Source organism: Rhamphochromis longiceps, linkage group LG3 (genome assembly GCF_057381845.1).
Source record: "Rhamphochromis longiceps isolate RC_006_pf linkage group LG3, R_longiceps_female_GT1.1, whole genome shotgun sequence".
In the NCBI taxonomy this organism is placed as follows: domain Eukaryota; kingdom Metazoa; phylum Chordata; class Actinopteri; order Cichliformes; family Cichlidae; genus Rhamphochromis; species Rhamphochromis longiceps.
In genome coordinates, this window is record NC_140559.1 from 8,219,302 (window position 1) to 8,237,607 (window position 18,306).

General features: G+C 43.1%; 1 protein-coding gene across 5 annotated transcripts in view; it reads left to right on the forward strand.

Moving 5' to 3' along the window:
* The first annotated feature begins 1,929 nt into the window (after positions 1 to 1,929).
* The window catches only part of LOC146672708 (stonustoxin subunit beta-like), a 60,454-nt gene continuing 44,077 nt past the window's right edge, over positions 1,930 to 18,306 (forward strand). For 2 of the 5 annotated variants that reach the window (XM_085388810.1, XM_085388784.1), the window contains exons 1-6: positions 1,930 to 2,062; positions 13,327 to 13,456; positions 13,712 to 13,813; positions 14,806 to 14,884; positions 15,046 to 15,232; positions 15,394 to 17,194. In XM_085388810.1, coding sequence (XP_085244936.1) covers positions 13,338 to 13,456; positions 13,712 to 13,813; positions 14,806 to 14,884; positions 15,046 to 15,232; positions 15,394 to 17,194 — 2,288 coding nt within the window. In that variant the 5' untranslated portion in view covers positions 1,930 to 2,062; positions 13,327 to 13,337. Of the gene's footprint in view, positions 2,063 to 9,435; positions 9,707 to 10,718; positions 10,890 to 12,983; positions 13,252 to 13,326; positions 13,457 to 13,711; positions 13,814 to 14,805; positions 14,885 to 15,045; positions 15,233 to 15,393; positions 17,195 to 18,306 lie in introns of those variants that run through there. The other 3 variants (XM_085388792.1, XM_085388801.1, XM_085388817.1) reach the window with 3 other exon arrangements.

Consider the following 18,306-nt stretch of genomic DNA (forward strand, 5'->3'; position numbering starts at 1 on the left):
TGTTGGTTGAAAAGAGAGGTAAAAAAAACTTCAGTGGTGTGGAAACATTATGGGTTCAGTCAGACGTGGATCAAGTAGACATAGTGTGTAAACTTTGCTATGGTGTCGTAGCTGCACCAAAGAGCAACACTGCAAAGTTCACTAAACATAGATGTTTACATTTTTCATTAATTTTTTTATATTGCAAACATTTGCACTGTTATCAGTATTTGCACACTATTTTATATTATTTTTTGACAATCTTTAAAGTCATTATTCAACACATTGACGATATTTATTTAACAATAACAAATAATCAAGATCTCAATTTCAGTGAAAATAACCGTGATTATCATTTTTGCCATAATCGAGCAGCCCTACATCCAGGCATCCATGAAAACAGAATTTATTAAATTTAACGGAGTTAGAAGTTAACAGGAAGTTAGCTCGGTAGTTTCCACCTAAACATTTCATAGCATATTCTGACTGAGAGATTTTTGAAACTAATTCAAACGTACAGCTCTGCTATCACTTCCAACATAAATGAAGACTAAACAGCAGTGACGTTTGTAGGGTTACTGAAGTTGGACTACCTGGTATATAATGTTGTGCTACATGATTGCTAGCAACACAGCTATGTTAGCATAACATTAGCACAGTGAAGCTGGAGGATGAACGCCAACTTTTTGGCTTTCCCCATATTTCAATAGTGCTTCATCTCTTTGTTATGACTGTCGCCCGCCATAATTGCAGATGATAATTGTTGTAGCCGCTGCAATGCTTTCGACCAAAACAGGCGCAGCTTGATGACATCATCAACATGCGGTATAGTCAAAATCTCTATCTTTGGCCAAATTTATATTGTTTCTATCGTATATCGTTTCTATCGCTCACCCCTACTGTTGTTACTGTTGATGCGTCACAGAGATCAGCTGTGCTACAAACTGGAACTCTGCTGAACTGGATTTACTCGTTTGGTGAACTTCCAAGAACGAATGCTTCCTTGGCTGAAGGCAGTGAACATAATTAAAAAAAACAGCTTTACTTGCACATAATTCTGTCAGTAAAGTGTGGATAATAAATTCTGGTGGTGTTATAGGTTCTCTTGGTCAGCTTGGTGTTGGTTTGGCTCCTGCATAAAACAGTTTGCTCTCATATTTGACACTGACAGGAATAAAGAGTAAAAAACACGATAACCAAACTAAAAAAGAGAGACGAGTTAAAGCAGAAGATATTTTGTGTGTCAGAACATGTGATCCTCACCAAGACAGGCAGAGAAAAGCTCTGATTATTGTTGCTGAACTGTGATGGTGAACAGTCTCCTCTGTTGAAGTCCGTGTGATGAGTGAGGACTGAGCCTGTGTTGGTCGATCGTCTCTAAACAGGATGTGAAGCATCAGTTCAGTCGTATTAAAGCCCTGAATAAACAGTCCTTCTGTATCCACTGTCTGTGTTTGGCTCCTCATCTTCAAAGACTCAACACAAGATGTTGGTCACATGACCATCAACATAAAACACAGGATTTGCTGCAGATGTTGAAGTTCTCCATATGAGAGAAGCTGCTGATCGTGTTTGTATGTTAGCACCTGTAGGATCGATGAAAAGCTCTGATTCAGTTCACTAACCAGACTCAGGGGAATAACTGGGATATTTCCCCAACAGAGACGTCCTGCTGGGATCGTTTTCCTGCTCTACACTCTGGTGTTTCTGCTCAAAAAACAACAAAATGAATTTCCATGAGCCTACAGATCGTGGACTTCTTTGAGAAACTTAAAGAAGACGCTTTTCTTTCCTTAGATTGAACTTAAACAAAGGATTTGAGGAGCAGAAAAGTTTTTAAAGAGAAATTAAACATATTAATAAATATTCTGTTTATTTTACATTATTTAGCTGTTTAAGTTATTTTTCTGTTTTCTGTCACACGTCTGGTCTCGTGTCGTTATCAACAGTGTATCAATGCATTCCTGTGGGTGGAGACAGAAACACACACCCAAAAAGAGCTCAGAGCAAGAACAAAAGAGGAGGAGACAGGATCAGAGTGGGACAGTGGAGCTTATTGTTGGTGTCTCTGTGTGAAGAAACTGTAAGTTTGCTTTGTTTCCTCCTTTAACAGTTTGTTTGTTTCTGTGATGTTTGGACCTGATGTTCTCCATCACACCGACACTCTCTCTCCCCTCTGTTCCATATGTAACAGAGGGGAGAGAGTCTCTCACTCAGAGAACCAAGGTTACAATGTAACCACACGTTCAGCTCTTGTGTTTGAAGACAAATCCTCATGATTATAGATTATTGATTGGCTGGAATCAAACAGTTTGAAGAACATTTATTCGTGTGGTAGTTTCAGCTGCTGCTCACAAATCTGATAACAGGAACAAGTTAGTTCCACGAGGAAGACATTCGTCTGGGCGCGTTGGCCTCGTCGATCATGGGACCGTGTTACTGTTTGGGCTCAAACTGATACGAGTGGTTTAGCAGGTGTGACAGGACGATGCTGCACAGCCTCATTGTTCAGGTGTGAGTCAGACTCTTAGTCTTTATACAGTCCTGTTTAACAACATGTTGTTCCTGTTGATGCGTCACAGAGATCAGCTTTGCTAAACTCTGCTGCATGCAGCTACTAGTTTCTTTAGTTTGGTGATGGAAACGTCGATGAGACTGTTTCCATCACCAAGCATCATGAGGAACACCTCTGACTCTGATTCTGACTCTGTGCATAAAACCACAAATATCCCTTCATGTCTGTTCATCTGATTCTGTAATGTGAGAAACTTTGATGTCTGAATTTTGAATCATTAATAATTAAAGTCCAGACTCGTAATTCTTAGAGGTTGAACTCAGCAGACACTCCATAACACAATATCATCACAATCCTTCACTTATGATTTCATATGATAGCAGTTTTGAACATTTTTGAGTGTTACAGTGATATGTTTTCTTTCTTTTTTTTTTGCCTGTCCCGTTTCGCTCTTTTGCCATCAGAATTATTGTCTAAAGGTGAAGAAAGATGCCCAACGGATTTACTTTACCAAATGGACCATCCCAGCCTTGCTGTAATGGTCCATTTGATTCACCTTTTATTGTTTATTTTATTTTCACTTGCTGAATACAGGACAGACTTGACTGGGGGAAAGAAGGGGAGAAAGAAAGAGGGAAAGAAAAACAGCTGAGAAGAGGGACGGGGGAGAAGGGCAAAAAACAAAAACCAACAGAATGGGCAGGAAAAAAGAAAAAAAGAAAGAAAAATGCATATATCGATCACCTGGATCTCCTGTTGAGAAAGAAAAAAGAAAACAAGCAGAAGAGAACAAGAGTAATAGAATAAACAACATCACAATGATATATGGGAATATGACAGTAAATACTAAATATTAAACATTATTGTGCAGCACATAAGATCAACAGAACACAGTGTGCTTTGAGGTAGGAGCCAAAAAGGGTGTAGTTTGTGTGTGTGAGGACCCGTGTGTACACCTGTGAGCATGGACGCGCTTGTTTTTTAAAAGGTTACTTCATGTAATGATCTGCTAGAGGGTGTGGGGGGGCCACTGCCCCGTCCTCCAGGGCATGAAGCAGGTATGGAGAAGATCAAACCTCCAGACATCCAGAGGCCCCCAGAACACAAGAGACCAAGGAAGACCCACAGAGGGGCAGCTGCGCCACTATCCCAGAAAGAGCTGAGGAGAGTCCCAGATGAGGGCTCATTCAGCAGCCGCGGAGCAGAAGCCAGGGGGAGTTGCAGTGACGCGCCCGTGAGCTCCGCCGGCAGCCAGCTGTGCCTGAGTGACCGAGCCCCAGGCTGGGGGCACCCCACCTCCGAAGTGGCCCGAGCGAGCCACAGGCTCCAGGCCTCGAAAAGCAGCCGCCAAGGAGTGAGCCGGTGTGTACCCCGACACCCATCCCCAGACACAAAGAACCACCAACGCACCGATGTCTGAGGGAGTCCGCCACCAGCAGGGGGAGTGGTGGGGGGAGATAGGCCTCCAAACCTTGGAGGGCCTGAGATGTCCCCAGAGAGGTGGCGTCTGATACCCATCCTGACATATAGACACAGACATACAGGCACACACAGATACAAACATCCATTCCCACCCTCATGCTCTCATATGCACTTACTCCACACTCAACCAACGTAGAGAGACGCTGTACACACGATCACACTCCCCAAGCGTACTCTACAAACCGGGTCTAGGTACCCTTGCCCCTGGAGGGTGGAACTGCACCCAGACCCAGGTGGTGTTACCCTTTTCCCTGCGGTGGGGAGAAGCAGACCGCCCCGACTCCACAGCAGCAGGGAGGCCCCACACTCCAGACCCCAGTCAGATGGCCAACTCCTCCTCCTAGCCCCCCCCTGCTCCAGCAGGCCGCAGAGAATGGGGGTGAGAGAAGACTCCAAACCTCCCTCCACCCGCTCATTGTAGTGTTGATGTATGTGTGTTCTAAGGTGCATTTAAAACCCAGGAGGGCATGGAGCTGCCTGCCAGAGAGCAGCAGGTAAGCGCATAGTCCCTCCTGCTAGCCCTCAATGTCTACGTGTATTTAAAATTGAGAGGTGGGCAACGACGCCAGGGGTGAGGTGTACACCCTGATGGTAACTTGGACTCCGTGTAGCGTGCCCACCCCCAAGATCCTATATGTATGTGTAATGAGAGTGTGAGTAATGTGAATGTCTGAGTTATGGGATAAAATTGAGGCAGAGGCAGCCAGAAGGGGACAGAGGGGGGGAGGGGGGGTAGTCTCCAAGGCCCTGCATGTGTGGGTGGTTGTGGTGGAGCGGGAAGAGGGAGGCAGCTGGAGATGGGGAGGGAAGGAAGGGATGGGCAAGTGACCCCTCCCTGGGGCCAGCTCCCCCACTGACCCCAGTAGGCACCCCCATACTCCGCGACCCGCCAGGGAAAGGGGGCCCAGGCCCATCCGGACCGGGGCCCAGTGCAGCAGCGCCGCCCAGCCCCACAGAGCCCGGGACAGCCCACCCGACCCCACCACAGAGAAAACTGGAAGATGTTCCCGGGGAACCCCCCGAAGCCCTAAACCTGTCCCTACCCCCACACCAATCACAACAGTGAAGGCGGGACCAAACTATGACCCCCACCCCCACTAGGTGATGGAGCTGATCAAAGGAGCCCAGAGCGATTGATCTGATGTGGTGGCAGAGGCTGTATCAAGACTAATGTAATCTAATAGATAATTTCTATATTGGTTAGAATTAAGATTATTTTTATCTTTCCAGTTCATGAGGATTGTTTTCTTGGCTATGCATAGGGTGGTGAAAACCATATGGACTATATTCTTTTCTGTAGTGACATTATCTAAGCTGCCCAACAAACACACTAAGGGGGAAGTTGGAATGTTACATTTCAGACACTTTGATGTTGACGCTTTTGAAGTATTCATGTCGTTGGGTGTTTGAGCTGATAAATGGTAGATCTGAAATCTCTAGATTATTGCAAAGTGCTTGTTCTACATCTAGCCAAGGTTCATCTAAGAGGGTATGTTTTAGCCATCCTGAGAAAAACTGAAGCCTGTTGGCTAAGAAGTAGTGCTGAAAGTTAGGTAGTTCTAATCATCCGCATAAAGGCTGATTTTATGTTCCACGTTCTTGCATTTTATGCCCTTAATTACTGAATTCTGTCTAATTGCTGCTGCTAGTGGTTCAATAAAAATTGCAAACACTGAAGGGGAGAGTGGGCATCCCTGCCTGGTGCCCCTCAGGAGACAGAAGCTGGAGGATGTCTGGTCATTTGTTCTGACACAAGCTGTTGGGGAATTATATAATATTTTTAACCAGTTGATGAAAGAAGATCCAAAACCAAATTTGTGTAAAGTTGCAAATAGAAATTTCCAGTTAACTCTGTCAAACGCTTTTTCTGCATCTAAAGAAAATATTGTAGTTTCAAGGTTTTTACTGTATGAGTAGTCTATCAAATTAAGTAATCTACGTGTATTTGTTGATGAGTGCCTACCTTTTATGAAACCAGTTTGGTCAGGATGAATTAAGAGGGGGGGTATTTTCTCCAGTCTCTTTGGGAGAGCTTTGCAGATTATTTTGAGGTCTACATTTATAAGGGATATCGGACGATAGCTTTAAGGATATACAGGGTCTTTGCCTGGTTTTAGCAGGAGATTAGTGTTTGCAGAATTCATATTTGATGGAAGTCTGACCTTTTCTTTGATTTCTAACAACGTTCTTTTAAAAAACTGGTGCTAGAATCGTCCAGAATTCTTTGTAGAATTCTGCAGGAAAGCCGTCTGGACCTGGAGCCTTATTATTGGGCATACTTATCAGGGCTTCCTGGAGTTCACCTGATGTCAGTCGCGAATCCAGTGCCATTGCTTGAGAGTCTAATAATTTTGGGAGAGTTATGTTGTCCAAAAACTGATCAATTTCCTTTTTAGATGGGTTTATTTGTGGTGAATACAACGTTTTATAGAAATCCCTGAAAATGTTGTTTATTTGTTTCGGTTCATATATTGTGTTCCCAGATGAATCTTGAACAGCACATATAGTTGTTTTTTCTTTATTTATTTTTAGCTGGTTTGCTAGAAATTGACTGGATTTATGACTATGTTCATAATTTTGTAAGCGTAGTCTTTGTACTAAGAATTTTTTTTTATCAATTATCTCATTTAATTCTAGTTTTATTTTGCGTATTTTGTTCAATGTTTCCTGATCTTGGTCGCACGCGTAGGCTTCTTCTAGGGATTTGATGTTTTTTTTCTAGTTCCTGAATATTTTTGTTTTCTTTTTTCTTTTTATGTGATGAGAAAGAAATTATTTTACCTCTCATCACAGCTTTCCCATGAAACAGAAGCTGATGTTCCGGGAATGTCATTAAAGTCTAAATATGAAGTCCACTCTTTTTTAAAATATTTAATAAAGTCTTCATCTTTAAGCAGCGATGTATTAAATCTCCAGTTTTTACTTGGCGTAGTATTATTCTTGTGCATTAGTGTTAAAGATACAGGAGCATGATCGCTGACAGCTATAGGGTGAATCTCAGTGTCTGAAATGTTTCTCAGCAGTGAGCTGCTGACCAAAAAATAATCCAGACGAGAGTAGGAGTGATGAACATGTGAGAAAAAAGTATATTCCTTACTGGTGGGGTGAAGGGAGCGCCACGCATCGCAAAGACCAAAGTCGCTCATATACTGTTTGATTATATTTGTGGACTGCCAATTACGCTGAGTTCCTGCTGTATTGAGCCTATCCATGTCTTCATTTAGTCCAAGGTTGAGGTCACCTCCAAGAACAAGTGTGCCATCTAAGTGTTCAGAGAGTGCACTGAAAAAACCGTGAAAGAATGAGGGATCATCAACATTTGGACCATATACGCTTGCAATACATAGCTTTTTATCAAGTATAGATAGTTTAATGATTAAGAATCTGCCCTCTGGATCTATAACTGTATCGAGTACTGTGAAATTAATTTTTTTATGGATTAAAATTGCTACTCCCCTTTGTCTAGAAGTATAACAAGCTGAGAACACATTAGGAAACTCAGGTTTTTTAAGTTCATTCGAACCTCTAAGAGGTCTGTGGGTCTCTTGCAAAAGGACAACATCTGCCTGTAGTTTTTGAGTTGGTTAAATATTTTTAACCTCTTTTCTCTGGAGCCAGCTCCATTTATATTCCATGTAATGAACCTCAGTGCACCCATAGATGTGTGTGTATAACTAGGGATGTATGCTGTGTGCGTCGCTTAGACAGGTGGAGAGAATACGTCACTTGTTCATAAATAACGAGAAGGAGAGAGAGAAAAAAATGTGTGGTGAGATGCTCCCTGAGTTTGACTATGTGTGTGCATATTTACTAATATGAGTAGGCTTGGCTTAAGTGTGTGTATCCCATAGGTCTGTGTGCGCTGTCTGACTGATGTAAATGTGCTGCTGTTGAGCGCATGATTGTGCGTGATCATGCTGTGCTTATGTGTCGAAATAAAGGATGTTGTTTGTGGATGAGTGTGGAAGCAGGTGATCAAAGCAGTGAAATAAATAAAGAAAGAAACCAAGGACAAGGGTGAGCAGCGTAAAAACAAGAGGGGGAAAAGAGAAAAAAAAACGAGAAAAAAACAAAACAAAAATGTAAACATTCCAATTAAATCACTGACGGAGAGTGACGGTGTTAATTCTGCTATGAAATCACACTTAACATGCGATTTGATACCGGTAAGTTCAACAGATGTTAATGCAAGTTAGTGTGAGTGGATAGGGAAAGGGTGTAGCTGATTCTTATCTGGTGTGAGGTTAATAAAGCCACGGAGTGGATGGACATGGATGACTTGGATTTGACATGGATGGAAACTCTGGTATGAACATCATTCATAGAACAACTTCCAGCTTCTTTTGCTCGGCTACAGTTTGGATGGATTTGCATTTAAAGATGCAACAAGATTAAAATGGTTAGGGTCAGGAGGTCAAAGGTCAGAGCTCCTGTGGGTCTGAGGGCGGCCTCACGCTGGAGACGGATGAAGGAGTCTGACCTGAGCCAGTGTTTGACATGAACACATCAGCACAGCTGTCAGTGAGCCTAACGACAGCCGTTAGCATCATTTCAGTGTTTCAGTCATTTAAAAACACTTCCTGTCACTGTGGTGGTTACAGTGACATCATGCAGTTTGTGCTTTGACCTCCAGAGGGTGACAAATCAGCACAGACAGAGAGCTCCATTCAAACTTTGCTGCCATCAGGAATAATTCTTCAAATATAATCATCAGTGTTTGAGCAGTTATGATATCAGGGACAATCTAGACACGTGTGACAATACTGAACATGTCACATGACACACCTTAAACATCATGTGATCCACTCTCAGTCTGCACTTTGATTCATGACTTCAACAGGTTGAAATGAGCTTTGAAGAAACATTCAGTGAAATAAATCTTTCATGGATTCATGTGAGCAGCAGATGAACTTTGTACCAACAACATCTTCAATAACAGAGTCTGAATGAAGCTCAGGTGTTGATGCTGCTCACTGATTGGACGCTTGGTTTCAGCTCTGCTCTCAGTCTTTACTGCACAGGTGAAGGTAGAAAGTGTGACTGGATCTATAGACTGGAAACAGAGAAACATGCTGAACATTTGAAGCTTTGCAGCAGAAATGTTCATGTTACAAATACAGCAGAGCTGATCTGGGATCAGTGTGTTCACACCTGCAGCTACAACAAGGTTTCATGTCTCCACACGTCAGCATGTGAACTTTACTCTGACTCAGTCTGAGCAGTCAGACGGCATATTTTTAAAGTTAACACATCAGCACACACAGAGCTGAGCCCCTCCCACCTGTGCTGAGTTTCAGGTGGAGCCCCGCCTCCTTCCAGGAAGCAGCTCACCTGTGTGTCCGTGTTTAGTGTCCTGGGGCCCGTTCTTCGTACGTCGCTTACTACATCCAAGATCAAATGACACATCCAAGACCAAATCATCGCGCTAACCGTGAGCTCGCTAATCCGGTTCTCCGAACACACCTGCTGTTGACGATTAGTACAGCTGTGAGATCACTGGGTGTCGTAAAAGGGGCTACGCATCGATAGTAGAAACATTGATCGGCAACCCTCTGATTGGTTGGCGAAAATGTCGAAGGGGCGCGCTCGGTATTTTTCGGCAGCAGAGCAAGAACCCTTGAGTGAGGGATTTCAGGAGTTTCAGAGTTTAATCAGAACGCAAGGGAACACTGCAAAGGCTGCAAAAGCAAGGAGAGAGGGCTGGCAGAAAGTTGCTGACAAATCAAACTCGTAAGTAATTTACTAATAATAATAATAATGGATTGGGTTTATATAGCGCTTTTCAAGGCACCCAAAGCGCTTTACAATACCACTATTCAGTCACTCTCACATTCACACACTGGTGGAGGCAGCTACGGTTGTAGCCACAGCTGCCCTGGGGCAGACTGACAGAAGCAAGGCTGCCATATCGCGCCATCGGCCCCTCTGGCCAACACCAGTAGGCGGTAGGGTAGATTTATTATATTACACTATATTATCCAATAATATATTACATTATATTATGTTATATTATATCCCCTTTCACATTAGAGCCACAACAGGACCCACTAGAACATGGGAACAAGTAAAAGTGGAATATAAGAATATTCTACAGAATGGTAATATTTATCACTTATATTGCTTTTCGTCTCTTGGAAAGAGACCCTGAAATAATCTGTTAGTTTGTTCATAACAGCAACCAAGAAAAGGGCAGAGCAAAAAAAAGACAGGTGGTGGTCCTGCACCCCCTCGTCAACAAGTTGGTTAAGTGAATAATACCCTCACGGGAAGATCGATATCTCTCTATGAGCACACTGTCGCGCTGAGCTGAAGGATCCTGTCTATCCCGCAATATACGCTGAATTCTGAGGACTCTCCTTATCAATCTTGCACCTTCCTCAATGGGTGGCTCGCGTAAACGGACAGGACATGGCAGCAACAGGCTTCCCAAATCCACCTTCGCTTTTATAGCCGTGGTCTCTCATCTTGATTACACGAAGTAATTTACAATTACTACTCTGAACTATGAATTACATCTGTAATAATCACATACATGTAATAGAATGTTAATAGTACATTTCCCTTTTTTAGGAAATGACCTGTATGTATCTGTGTGACATCAATAAAAGGATCAAGTGCTGCATTATCTTTAGTTACATTGATGTTATTTATTTATGGTGAAACAGTGGTGGAATATCGCTGTTGCTTTCATATAAATGAAGCTGACATACCTGCGTGGCCGCGATCTAATCCTGTTTACATAAAGTAAACAGGGACTTGCTATGACAGCAAGTCCCGGATGAGCTTCGGGGAACCGAACGATCCAAGATCACGCGAAATCGTCAACAATCTAATCCAGCTAACTTACTTAGCGAGGTACGAAGAACGGGCCCCAGGTGTGGAGTGGAGCTTGTTGTTGGTGTGTGAAGAAACTGTAAGTTTGCTTTGTTTCCTCCTTTAACAGTTTGTCTTTAGGAACTTTACTGTTTGTTCAGCTCGTGTTTGATTTCTTCACACAACAAACTGTGTGTGTTTGTATTTCCGGTCTCTCCATTAAAGTCAGTGTGTAATGTTTTCCTGGCTAACATCAGCTTTGTGCAGCTTAGTTCAGCACAAATCTGCCGCTCCATAGTTCACGGTAACGGACTCACAGCTGGACCAACGAGGCCGAGTGTGTCCGCCACTCTGAGCTACGTTCATGTTTGTGTACTTGTAGTTTGTACTTTGTGAGTTCACTCAGAGCCCACAGAGGACGCAGCGTACGTGATGATGTCACAGCCCTTTACCTCCTTTACTGTCACTGTGATTAATATTTACACACGACACACCTGACAGCATGTTAATGCTAAGCTAACACTAAGCTAACGCTAAGCTAGCCAAGAACCCAGAGTGACGTTAAAGCTGAGTAAACACTGACCCCAGACCAGCACCGTGATAAAGTGAGCTGCTGCTGCTGAACTTGAACAGGTAACAAAGTGATGAGCAGTCAGGCTGCAGGTTTCTACCTGTTCATGTTTCTACAGTAGAATCACTTTGAAGTGTCTTTGTGCTGTTTCATCTTTGATTTGTGTTCATAAACACTCAGAGAAACATCACGTGACCTCATCAGGATCTGTGTCGGTGTGTGGGGCTGTACCTCAGCTTTATGTTGTTACATGCTCATTTGTTCATTTTACACAGTAACATCAAAGTAATGTTATGAGGAGTAATGAAGTAACGTACTCCATTACTTTTAATTAAAGTGTTTTGTGTAATATGTGTAATAATGACTGTTTTGAGTAATGACCAACACTGATCACAACAAAGAGGAAATGCCTCCAACATGCACAAACATTTGAGCCACAACATGCAGTTAATGTGCACAAATGTCTTTGATATGCTGCTCAGTGATGGTGGTGACTGTCAGAGCAGAGCTACTGAGAATCAATAAGTAATATCAATGATGGGATCAGAATCACTAAATTCTTCTCATCCCTGTCAGTATCATACATGTGCTGTATAATGTGATAAATGTAGAGGTGCTGGCTGTTCTCTCACTCTGCTGTTTAGCTGTAAAGGACGCCTCCCTGCCTTTGTCTCATTCATGACCTTTAATAGTCTCTTCTAACATGCAGAGATCTGTATGATCTGTTTCATAGAGTCTAACCAGCCTGTACAGGTAACAACAACAGTCACTGCATCACTGACACACAAACGTCATCTCTGTCAATAACAACATTCATACATGGAATAAAAACACATCAGTGGATCATTGCTGGAGCTGCCTGGACTTCAGTCTTCAGGATCTCAGCCAACAGCATCGACATGCTGCTCCAGATGTTTGTGCTCCAGATGTTTGTGCTCCAGATGTCTGTGCTCCAGATGTCTGTGCTCCAGGTGTCTGTGCTCCAGATGTCTGTGCTCCTGGTGAACAGGCTCTCAGTTTCCTCCTTTAAATAAGTGTTTATATTGTAGTTATATTGTTGACCCACTATTTATCGTGTTACTTATCACATGATCAGTGGTGAGCATCTCTTTCCCTCTCAGGTTTAAATAGATCACAGCTGAAGAAGCTTCTCTGATGAAACATCTTCCAGAAACTTAAAGACGTCTCTTTTCTCTCAAGGTTCAAGGTTCTTTATTTGTCACATGCATAGTTATACAAGTATAACACACAGTGAAATGTAGCCTGACACGCTCCTCGACATGTTGGGGGGGGGGGGGGGTGTAGAGGAAGAACATTATATATATATATATATATATATATATATATATATATAGATATATATATATATATATATATATATATATAGATATAGATATATATATAGTATATACACTGGGTAAATGTGCAGTAGTAGCAGCAAGCAGGTGAATTCTGTACATTAATAAGAATAGACATCTGACTATTTTACAGGATAGACAATATAAACATATTTAAAATTAAAGGAATTTGAAATGTACATTGTGCCTTGGTTTAGAGTGTCTGGAAGAGAGTCCTGTCTCAGTCAATTATAGATGATGTGAGAGGGCGGGTGTGTGTGTTTAGGGCACGGATGGCTTGGGGATAGAAGCTCCTCTTGAGTCTCTCTGTCCTTGCCCGGATGATGCGGAACCTTCTACCAGATTGCAGAAGTTGGAACAATTTGTTGCCAGGATGGGACGGGTCCTTCAGTATCTGCGCTGCTCTAGTCCGGCATCTCCTGGTGTAGGTGTCCTGAAGTGGGGGGAGAGCAATTCTCCAAGCTCCTTAGATCACATGACCTGGATGACTGACCCTACAGACATATTGACCTGGTTTCTAGGTCACATGACAGGTCAGAGGTCAGCGACTGTAACTCAGTTACTTCTGTTAATGTGAACTCACTGAGTGTTTGTGGTTTACCTCTCAGACTGACTGAAGATGATGATGGAGGAAGAGGAGGACAGAGCAGAGTCTGCAGGGTCCAGCTGTCCGTCTGTGAGGAGTGACCGGTCCAAAGATCTAAATCCAGCCTTCAGTGGTGAACCTGGAGCAACGAGGTCAGAGAGCTGAACTCACTGAGTAACAGAAATAATTCTGCACTGACATTATAATCAGTGTTGACTCTGGTTGATTGTCTGACTGTGTTTGTGAGCTGAGAGGAAATGAAAATGAGTTTGTAACAAAAATCAGTTTTGTCCAGTTTTCCTGTAAAAAGCTGAACTCTAATCTAAGAGGATGTTACTGACAGGAAACAGCTGCATTATCTGCAGTCTGTGTGATCACAGTTGCTTCAATCATGTTTGTGTCTGCAGAGGTCAGAGGTCACAGTCTGCAGGGTCCAGCTGTCCGTCTGTGAGGAGTGACTGGTCCAAAGATAGCAATCCACTCTTCAGTGGTGAACCTGGAGCAACGAGGTCAGAGAGCTGTGATGACTCCTTTACATGTTTGTGTTTCCTGGATAAATATGACCTGAAACATCCTCAGATTGTTACAAAGATTCATTAAAAAGAAAACAATGAAAGAGAAAAGATCCAAATGTTCGACTTGGTCATTTGCTGTTTGAGGACAGTGATGCTCATATCTGTGGGGAAAGTGTGACCTGAGTGGGTTCATGTTTGTCTTTAAAGAACAGAGCTGCTCTGATTCTCTTTGTGTCTGATCTGTTAAACAGTCTGAGAGGTCACACAGAGACCCAGCAGCTAAAGCCTGGATCATACTGGCTGCTGTTACTCCATCAGGACAACACTGAACCACAGTGGTGTGGATGTAGTGGATAAATCCCACCATACTGATGCTCAGAGTTAATCACAGGGAACAAAACCAGATGTTACCTTCAGATTGTGACCTTTGGAGTGGACGATGCAGATTTCAATAGAGAATAAATGTTGTTGTTTTTCAGCTGTGAAGAAAGAATCTAATTTTCTGAACTTAAGAATTTATGATGCTGGAAACAACATGGAGACTATAACACAACATTTCCACTGTGTTCATAGAATGAATGTAAAACTGTCAGACATTCATTAAATATGCAAAATGTCCACAGAAGCATCAGAGGGTCAGACGTGAAGCACTCAGTGATTTTGATCAAATGACTCATCAGTTATTGATCTGTACTACACTGATCTACCACGTTAGTAAAGCTGGTGTTCTGGTGGTGGAGGGAGACTCGGATCATGTTCTGGTTTTGGAGCAGTGATCTGCTGATGGTTCAGTTTAATGAGCTTCTTCAAAATCATCCCTGACATCACCACTGAAAGGACGTCCATGAAAACAGACTGAAAATTACCGATATGTTCACAATCTGAGAGTTTAAAACTTGACAGACTTGATTCAGATGAAGTTATTTGAACAGAAACTCCTGGATCTTTATCCTGTGTTGATCTAATCCTTCATGGTTCCTCCACAGAGTGGACCAGCAGAGCTCAGAGGTTCCCAGTGGTCAGTCTGCCCAGCAGCATCAAACACAGCTGGACTCCATATTTATGGTCTGTACATGTACAACAACTACTGTTACATCTGTTCTGTTCACAGTCATCTCCATGCTGCTCTTTGTAGACCAGTGGATCGTCAGTGTGTCCAACATGGATCTGATGTTTGGCTCCATGATTTCAGTCTGATTGGCTCATTCATAAATATTCTGTTCCAGCTGCTGGAGGACAACATCATCACTTTTGTGAAGAATGAGCTGAAGAAGATCCAGAAGGTTCTGAGTCCAGGTTACCCAGAATGCTTAGAGAGTCAGAGGAGCAGCAGCAGAGAGGCGTTTGTGAAGATCACAGTGGACTTCCTGAGGAGAATGAAGCAGGAGGAACTGGCTGACCGTCTGCAGAGCAGTAAGAGGATTTCAAAAAGGATTTAAGCTGCTGGATGAATTTTCCATTCCATTCCAACATTTTCCAAGATGGAAGCAACATGGTTTAAAGAATCATTCTTTTTGGAATTAATTGTTTATTTCCACTTTCAAATTATGTTCTACATATTTCTTCTCATTCAGAACTTCAAGCTCCAGTTTGTCATCGTAACCTTAAATCCACCCTGAAGAAGAAGTTCCAGTGTGTGTTTGAGGGCATGGCTAAAGCAGGAAACCCAACCCTCCTGAATCAGATCTACACAGAGCTCTACATCACAGAGGGAGGGACTGCAGAGGTCAATGATGAACATGAGGTCAGACAGATTGAAACAGCATCCAGGAAACCAGACAGACCAGAAACAACAATCAGACAAGAAGACATCTTTAAAGCCTCACCTGGAAGAGACGAACCAATCAGAACAGTGCTGACAAAGGGAGTGGCTGGCATTGGGAAAACGGTCTTAACACAGAAATACAGCCTGGACTGGGCTGAAGACAAAGCCAACCAGGACATCCAGTTCATATTTCCATTCACTTTCAGAGAGCTGAATGTGCTGAAAGAGGAAAAGTTCAGCTTGGTGGGACTTGTTCATCACTTCTTTACTGAAACCAAAGAAGCAGGAATCTGCAGCTTTGAAGACTTCCAGGTTGTGTTCACCTTTGATGGTCTGGATGAGTGTCGACTTCCTCTGGACTTCCACAAAACTACAATCCTAACTGACCCTAGAAAGTCCACCTCAGTGGATGTGCTGCTGATAAACCTCATCAGGGGGAAACTGCTTCCCTCTGCTCGCCTCTGGATAACCACACGACCTGCAGCAGCCAATCAGATCCCTCCTGACTGTGTTGGCATGGTGACAGAGGTCAGAGGGTTCACTGACCCACAGAAGGAGTACTACTTCAGGAAGAGATTCAGAGATGAGGAGCAGGCCAGCAGGATCATCTCCCACATCAAGACATCACGAAGCCTCCACATCATGTGTCACATCCCAGTCTTCTGCTGGATCACTGCTACAGTTCTGGAGGATGTGCTAGAAACCAGAGAGGGAGGACAGCTGCCCAAGACCCTGACTGAGATGTACATCCATTTCCTGGTGGTTCAGGCCAAAGTGAAGAAGGTCAAGTATGATGGAGGAGCTGAGACAGATCCACACTGGAGTCCAGAGAGCAGGAAGATGATGGAGTCTCTGGGAAAACTGGCTTTTGATCAGCTGCAGAAAGGAAACCTGATCTTCTATGAACCAGACCTGACAGAGTGTGGCATCGATATCAGAGCAGCCTCAGTGTACTCAGGAGTGTTCACACAGATCTTTAAAGAGGAGAGAGGACTGTACCAGGACAAGGTGTTCTGCTTCATCCATCTGAGTGTTCAGGAGTTTCTGGCTGCTCTTCATGTCCATCTGACCTTCATCAACTCTGGACTCAATCTGCTGGAAGAACAACAAACAACCTCCAAGAAATCTAAATTATTTAACAAACCAAACCTACAATCTCTCCACCAGTGTGCTGTGAACAAGGCCCTACAGAGTCCAAATGGACACCTGGACTTGTTCCTCCGCTTCCTCCTGGGTCTTTCACTGAAGACCAATCAGACTCTCCTACGAGGTCTGCTGACACAGACACGAAGTAGCTCACAGACCAATAAGAAAACAGTCCAGTACATCAAGGAGAAGCTCAGTGAGAATCTGTCTGCAGAGAAAAGCATCAATCTGTTCCACTGTCTGAATGAACTGAATGATCGTTCTCTAGTGGAGGAGATCCAACAGTCCCTGAGATCAGGACGTCTCTCCACAGATGAACTGTCTCCTGCTCAGTGGTCAGCTCTGGTCTTCATCTTACTGTCCTCAGAAGAAGATCTGGATGTGTTTGACCTGCAGAAATACTCTGCGTCAGAGGAGGCTCTTCTGAGGCTGCTGCCAGTGGTCAAAGCCTCCAACAAAGCTCTGTGAGTACATTTCTACTCATGTCTTTACTTTTAACATCCAACTGTGTCAGTAATTTATTTCACCAGGTTTTCTGTCTTTGTATGAGTTTGTATCCTAAAGTTTTGGGATTTCTCCAATACAACTGTAACCTCTTTGATGCCTCCAGAACTCGGTGTACTCGAGACGCTGGATTCACCATAAACTCTGATCATCACTGCTGCTGTTATGTTATCAGTCTTTGTTTAAAAGACTTAGGCTGCATGTGCCTGATGTTGTGATACTTCATATTCACATGGATGCTCCTAGATACATTTCTACTGCAGGTCTATTTTTAGTCACAAATGTTGGTGAAACACTTGCTTTTACATGCATGGTGGGTCCTGCATTAAAGAAAGCATTTGAATTACTCAGTGAATCATGGCAGCCAGAGAAACATCCTTAGTTCCACTTTAAACTAAACTCTGCTTCGGTCTTCCACAGTGTGTTTGTTGTTTCTTTGTTGTTGTTGGCCTGCTCTCTCCTCTCACTCCAATCTGGTTGCAGCAGATGTTTGTCCCTCCCTGAACCTGCAGACTTGGGTGCAGCACCTCAGTTCATCTTCAGTCTGAAACCAGCTGTTGTAGCTATATCCCCTCAAGCACACCTTCCCTGGTCATCTCTGCTGTGGTTGCTATAAAATTTTATCTTGATTTAAAAAAAGACTTGATGCCATTTGCTGGCAGCATGGTGCCTGTTTGTCTTTGATGATAAACTGCAGCACAGTCTAAAGCAAACCTTCTGACTTTATTGACTTTATGCATGTATATATTCTTCCTGTTCACCTTGGACACACAACAACTCTGTTTGTTGTGATTGGATCTAGAACAGCCAACATATCCTAATCTAGATGATTTCTAAGGTGGTATCTGGGAGGAAAAGTTAAAAATCAGCTTGGATGGCCTGTACTGTATGATGGCCTTCGTTGCACCACATTGATAGCCATGCAGGGTGGTTCACTCCTTGGACAAGAAGACCGAGGAGTGAGCCACCCTTGGTCAACGCTTGGTCATTCAAGCTCACTGTTTTCCCCTTGTTGGTTGGTGATAAGTATTTTTTTTTACCTGACTTATAGTCATCATTGTCTTCAAATTAA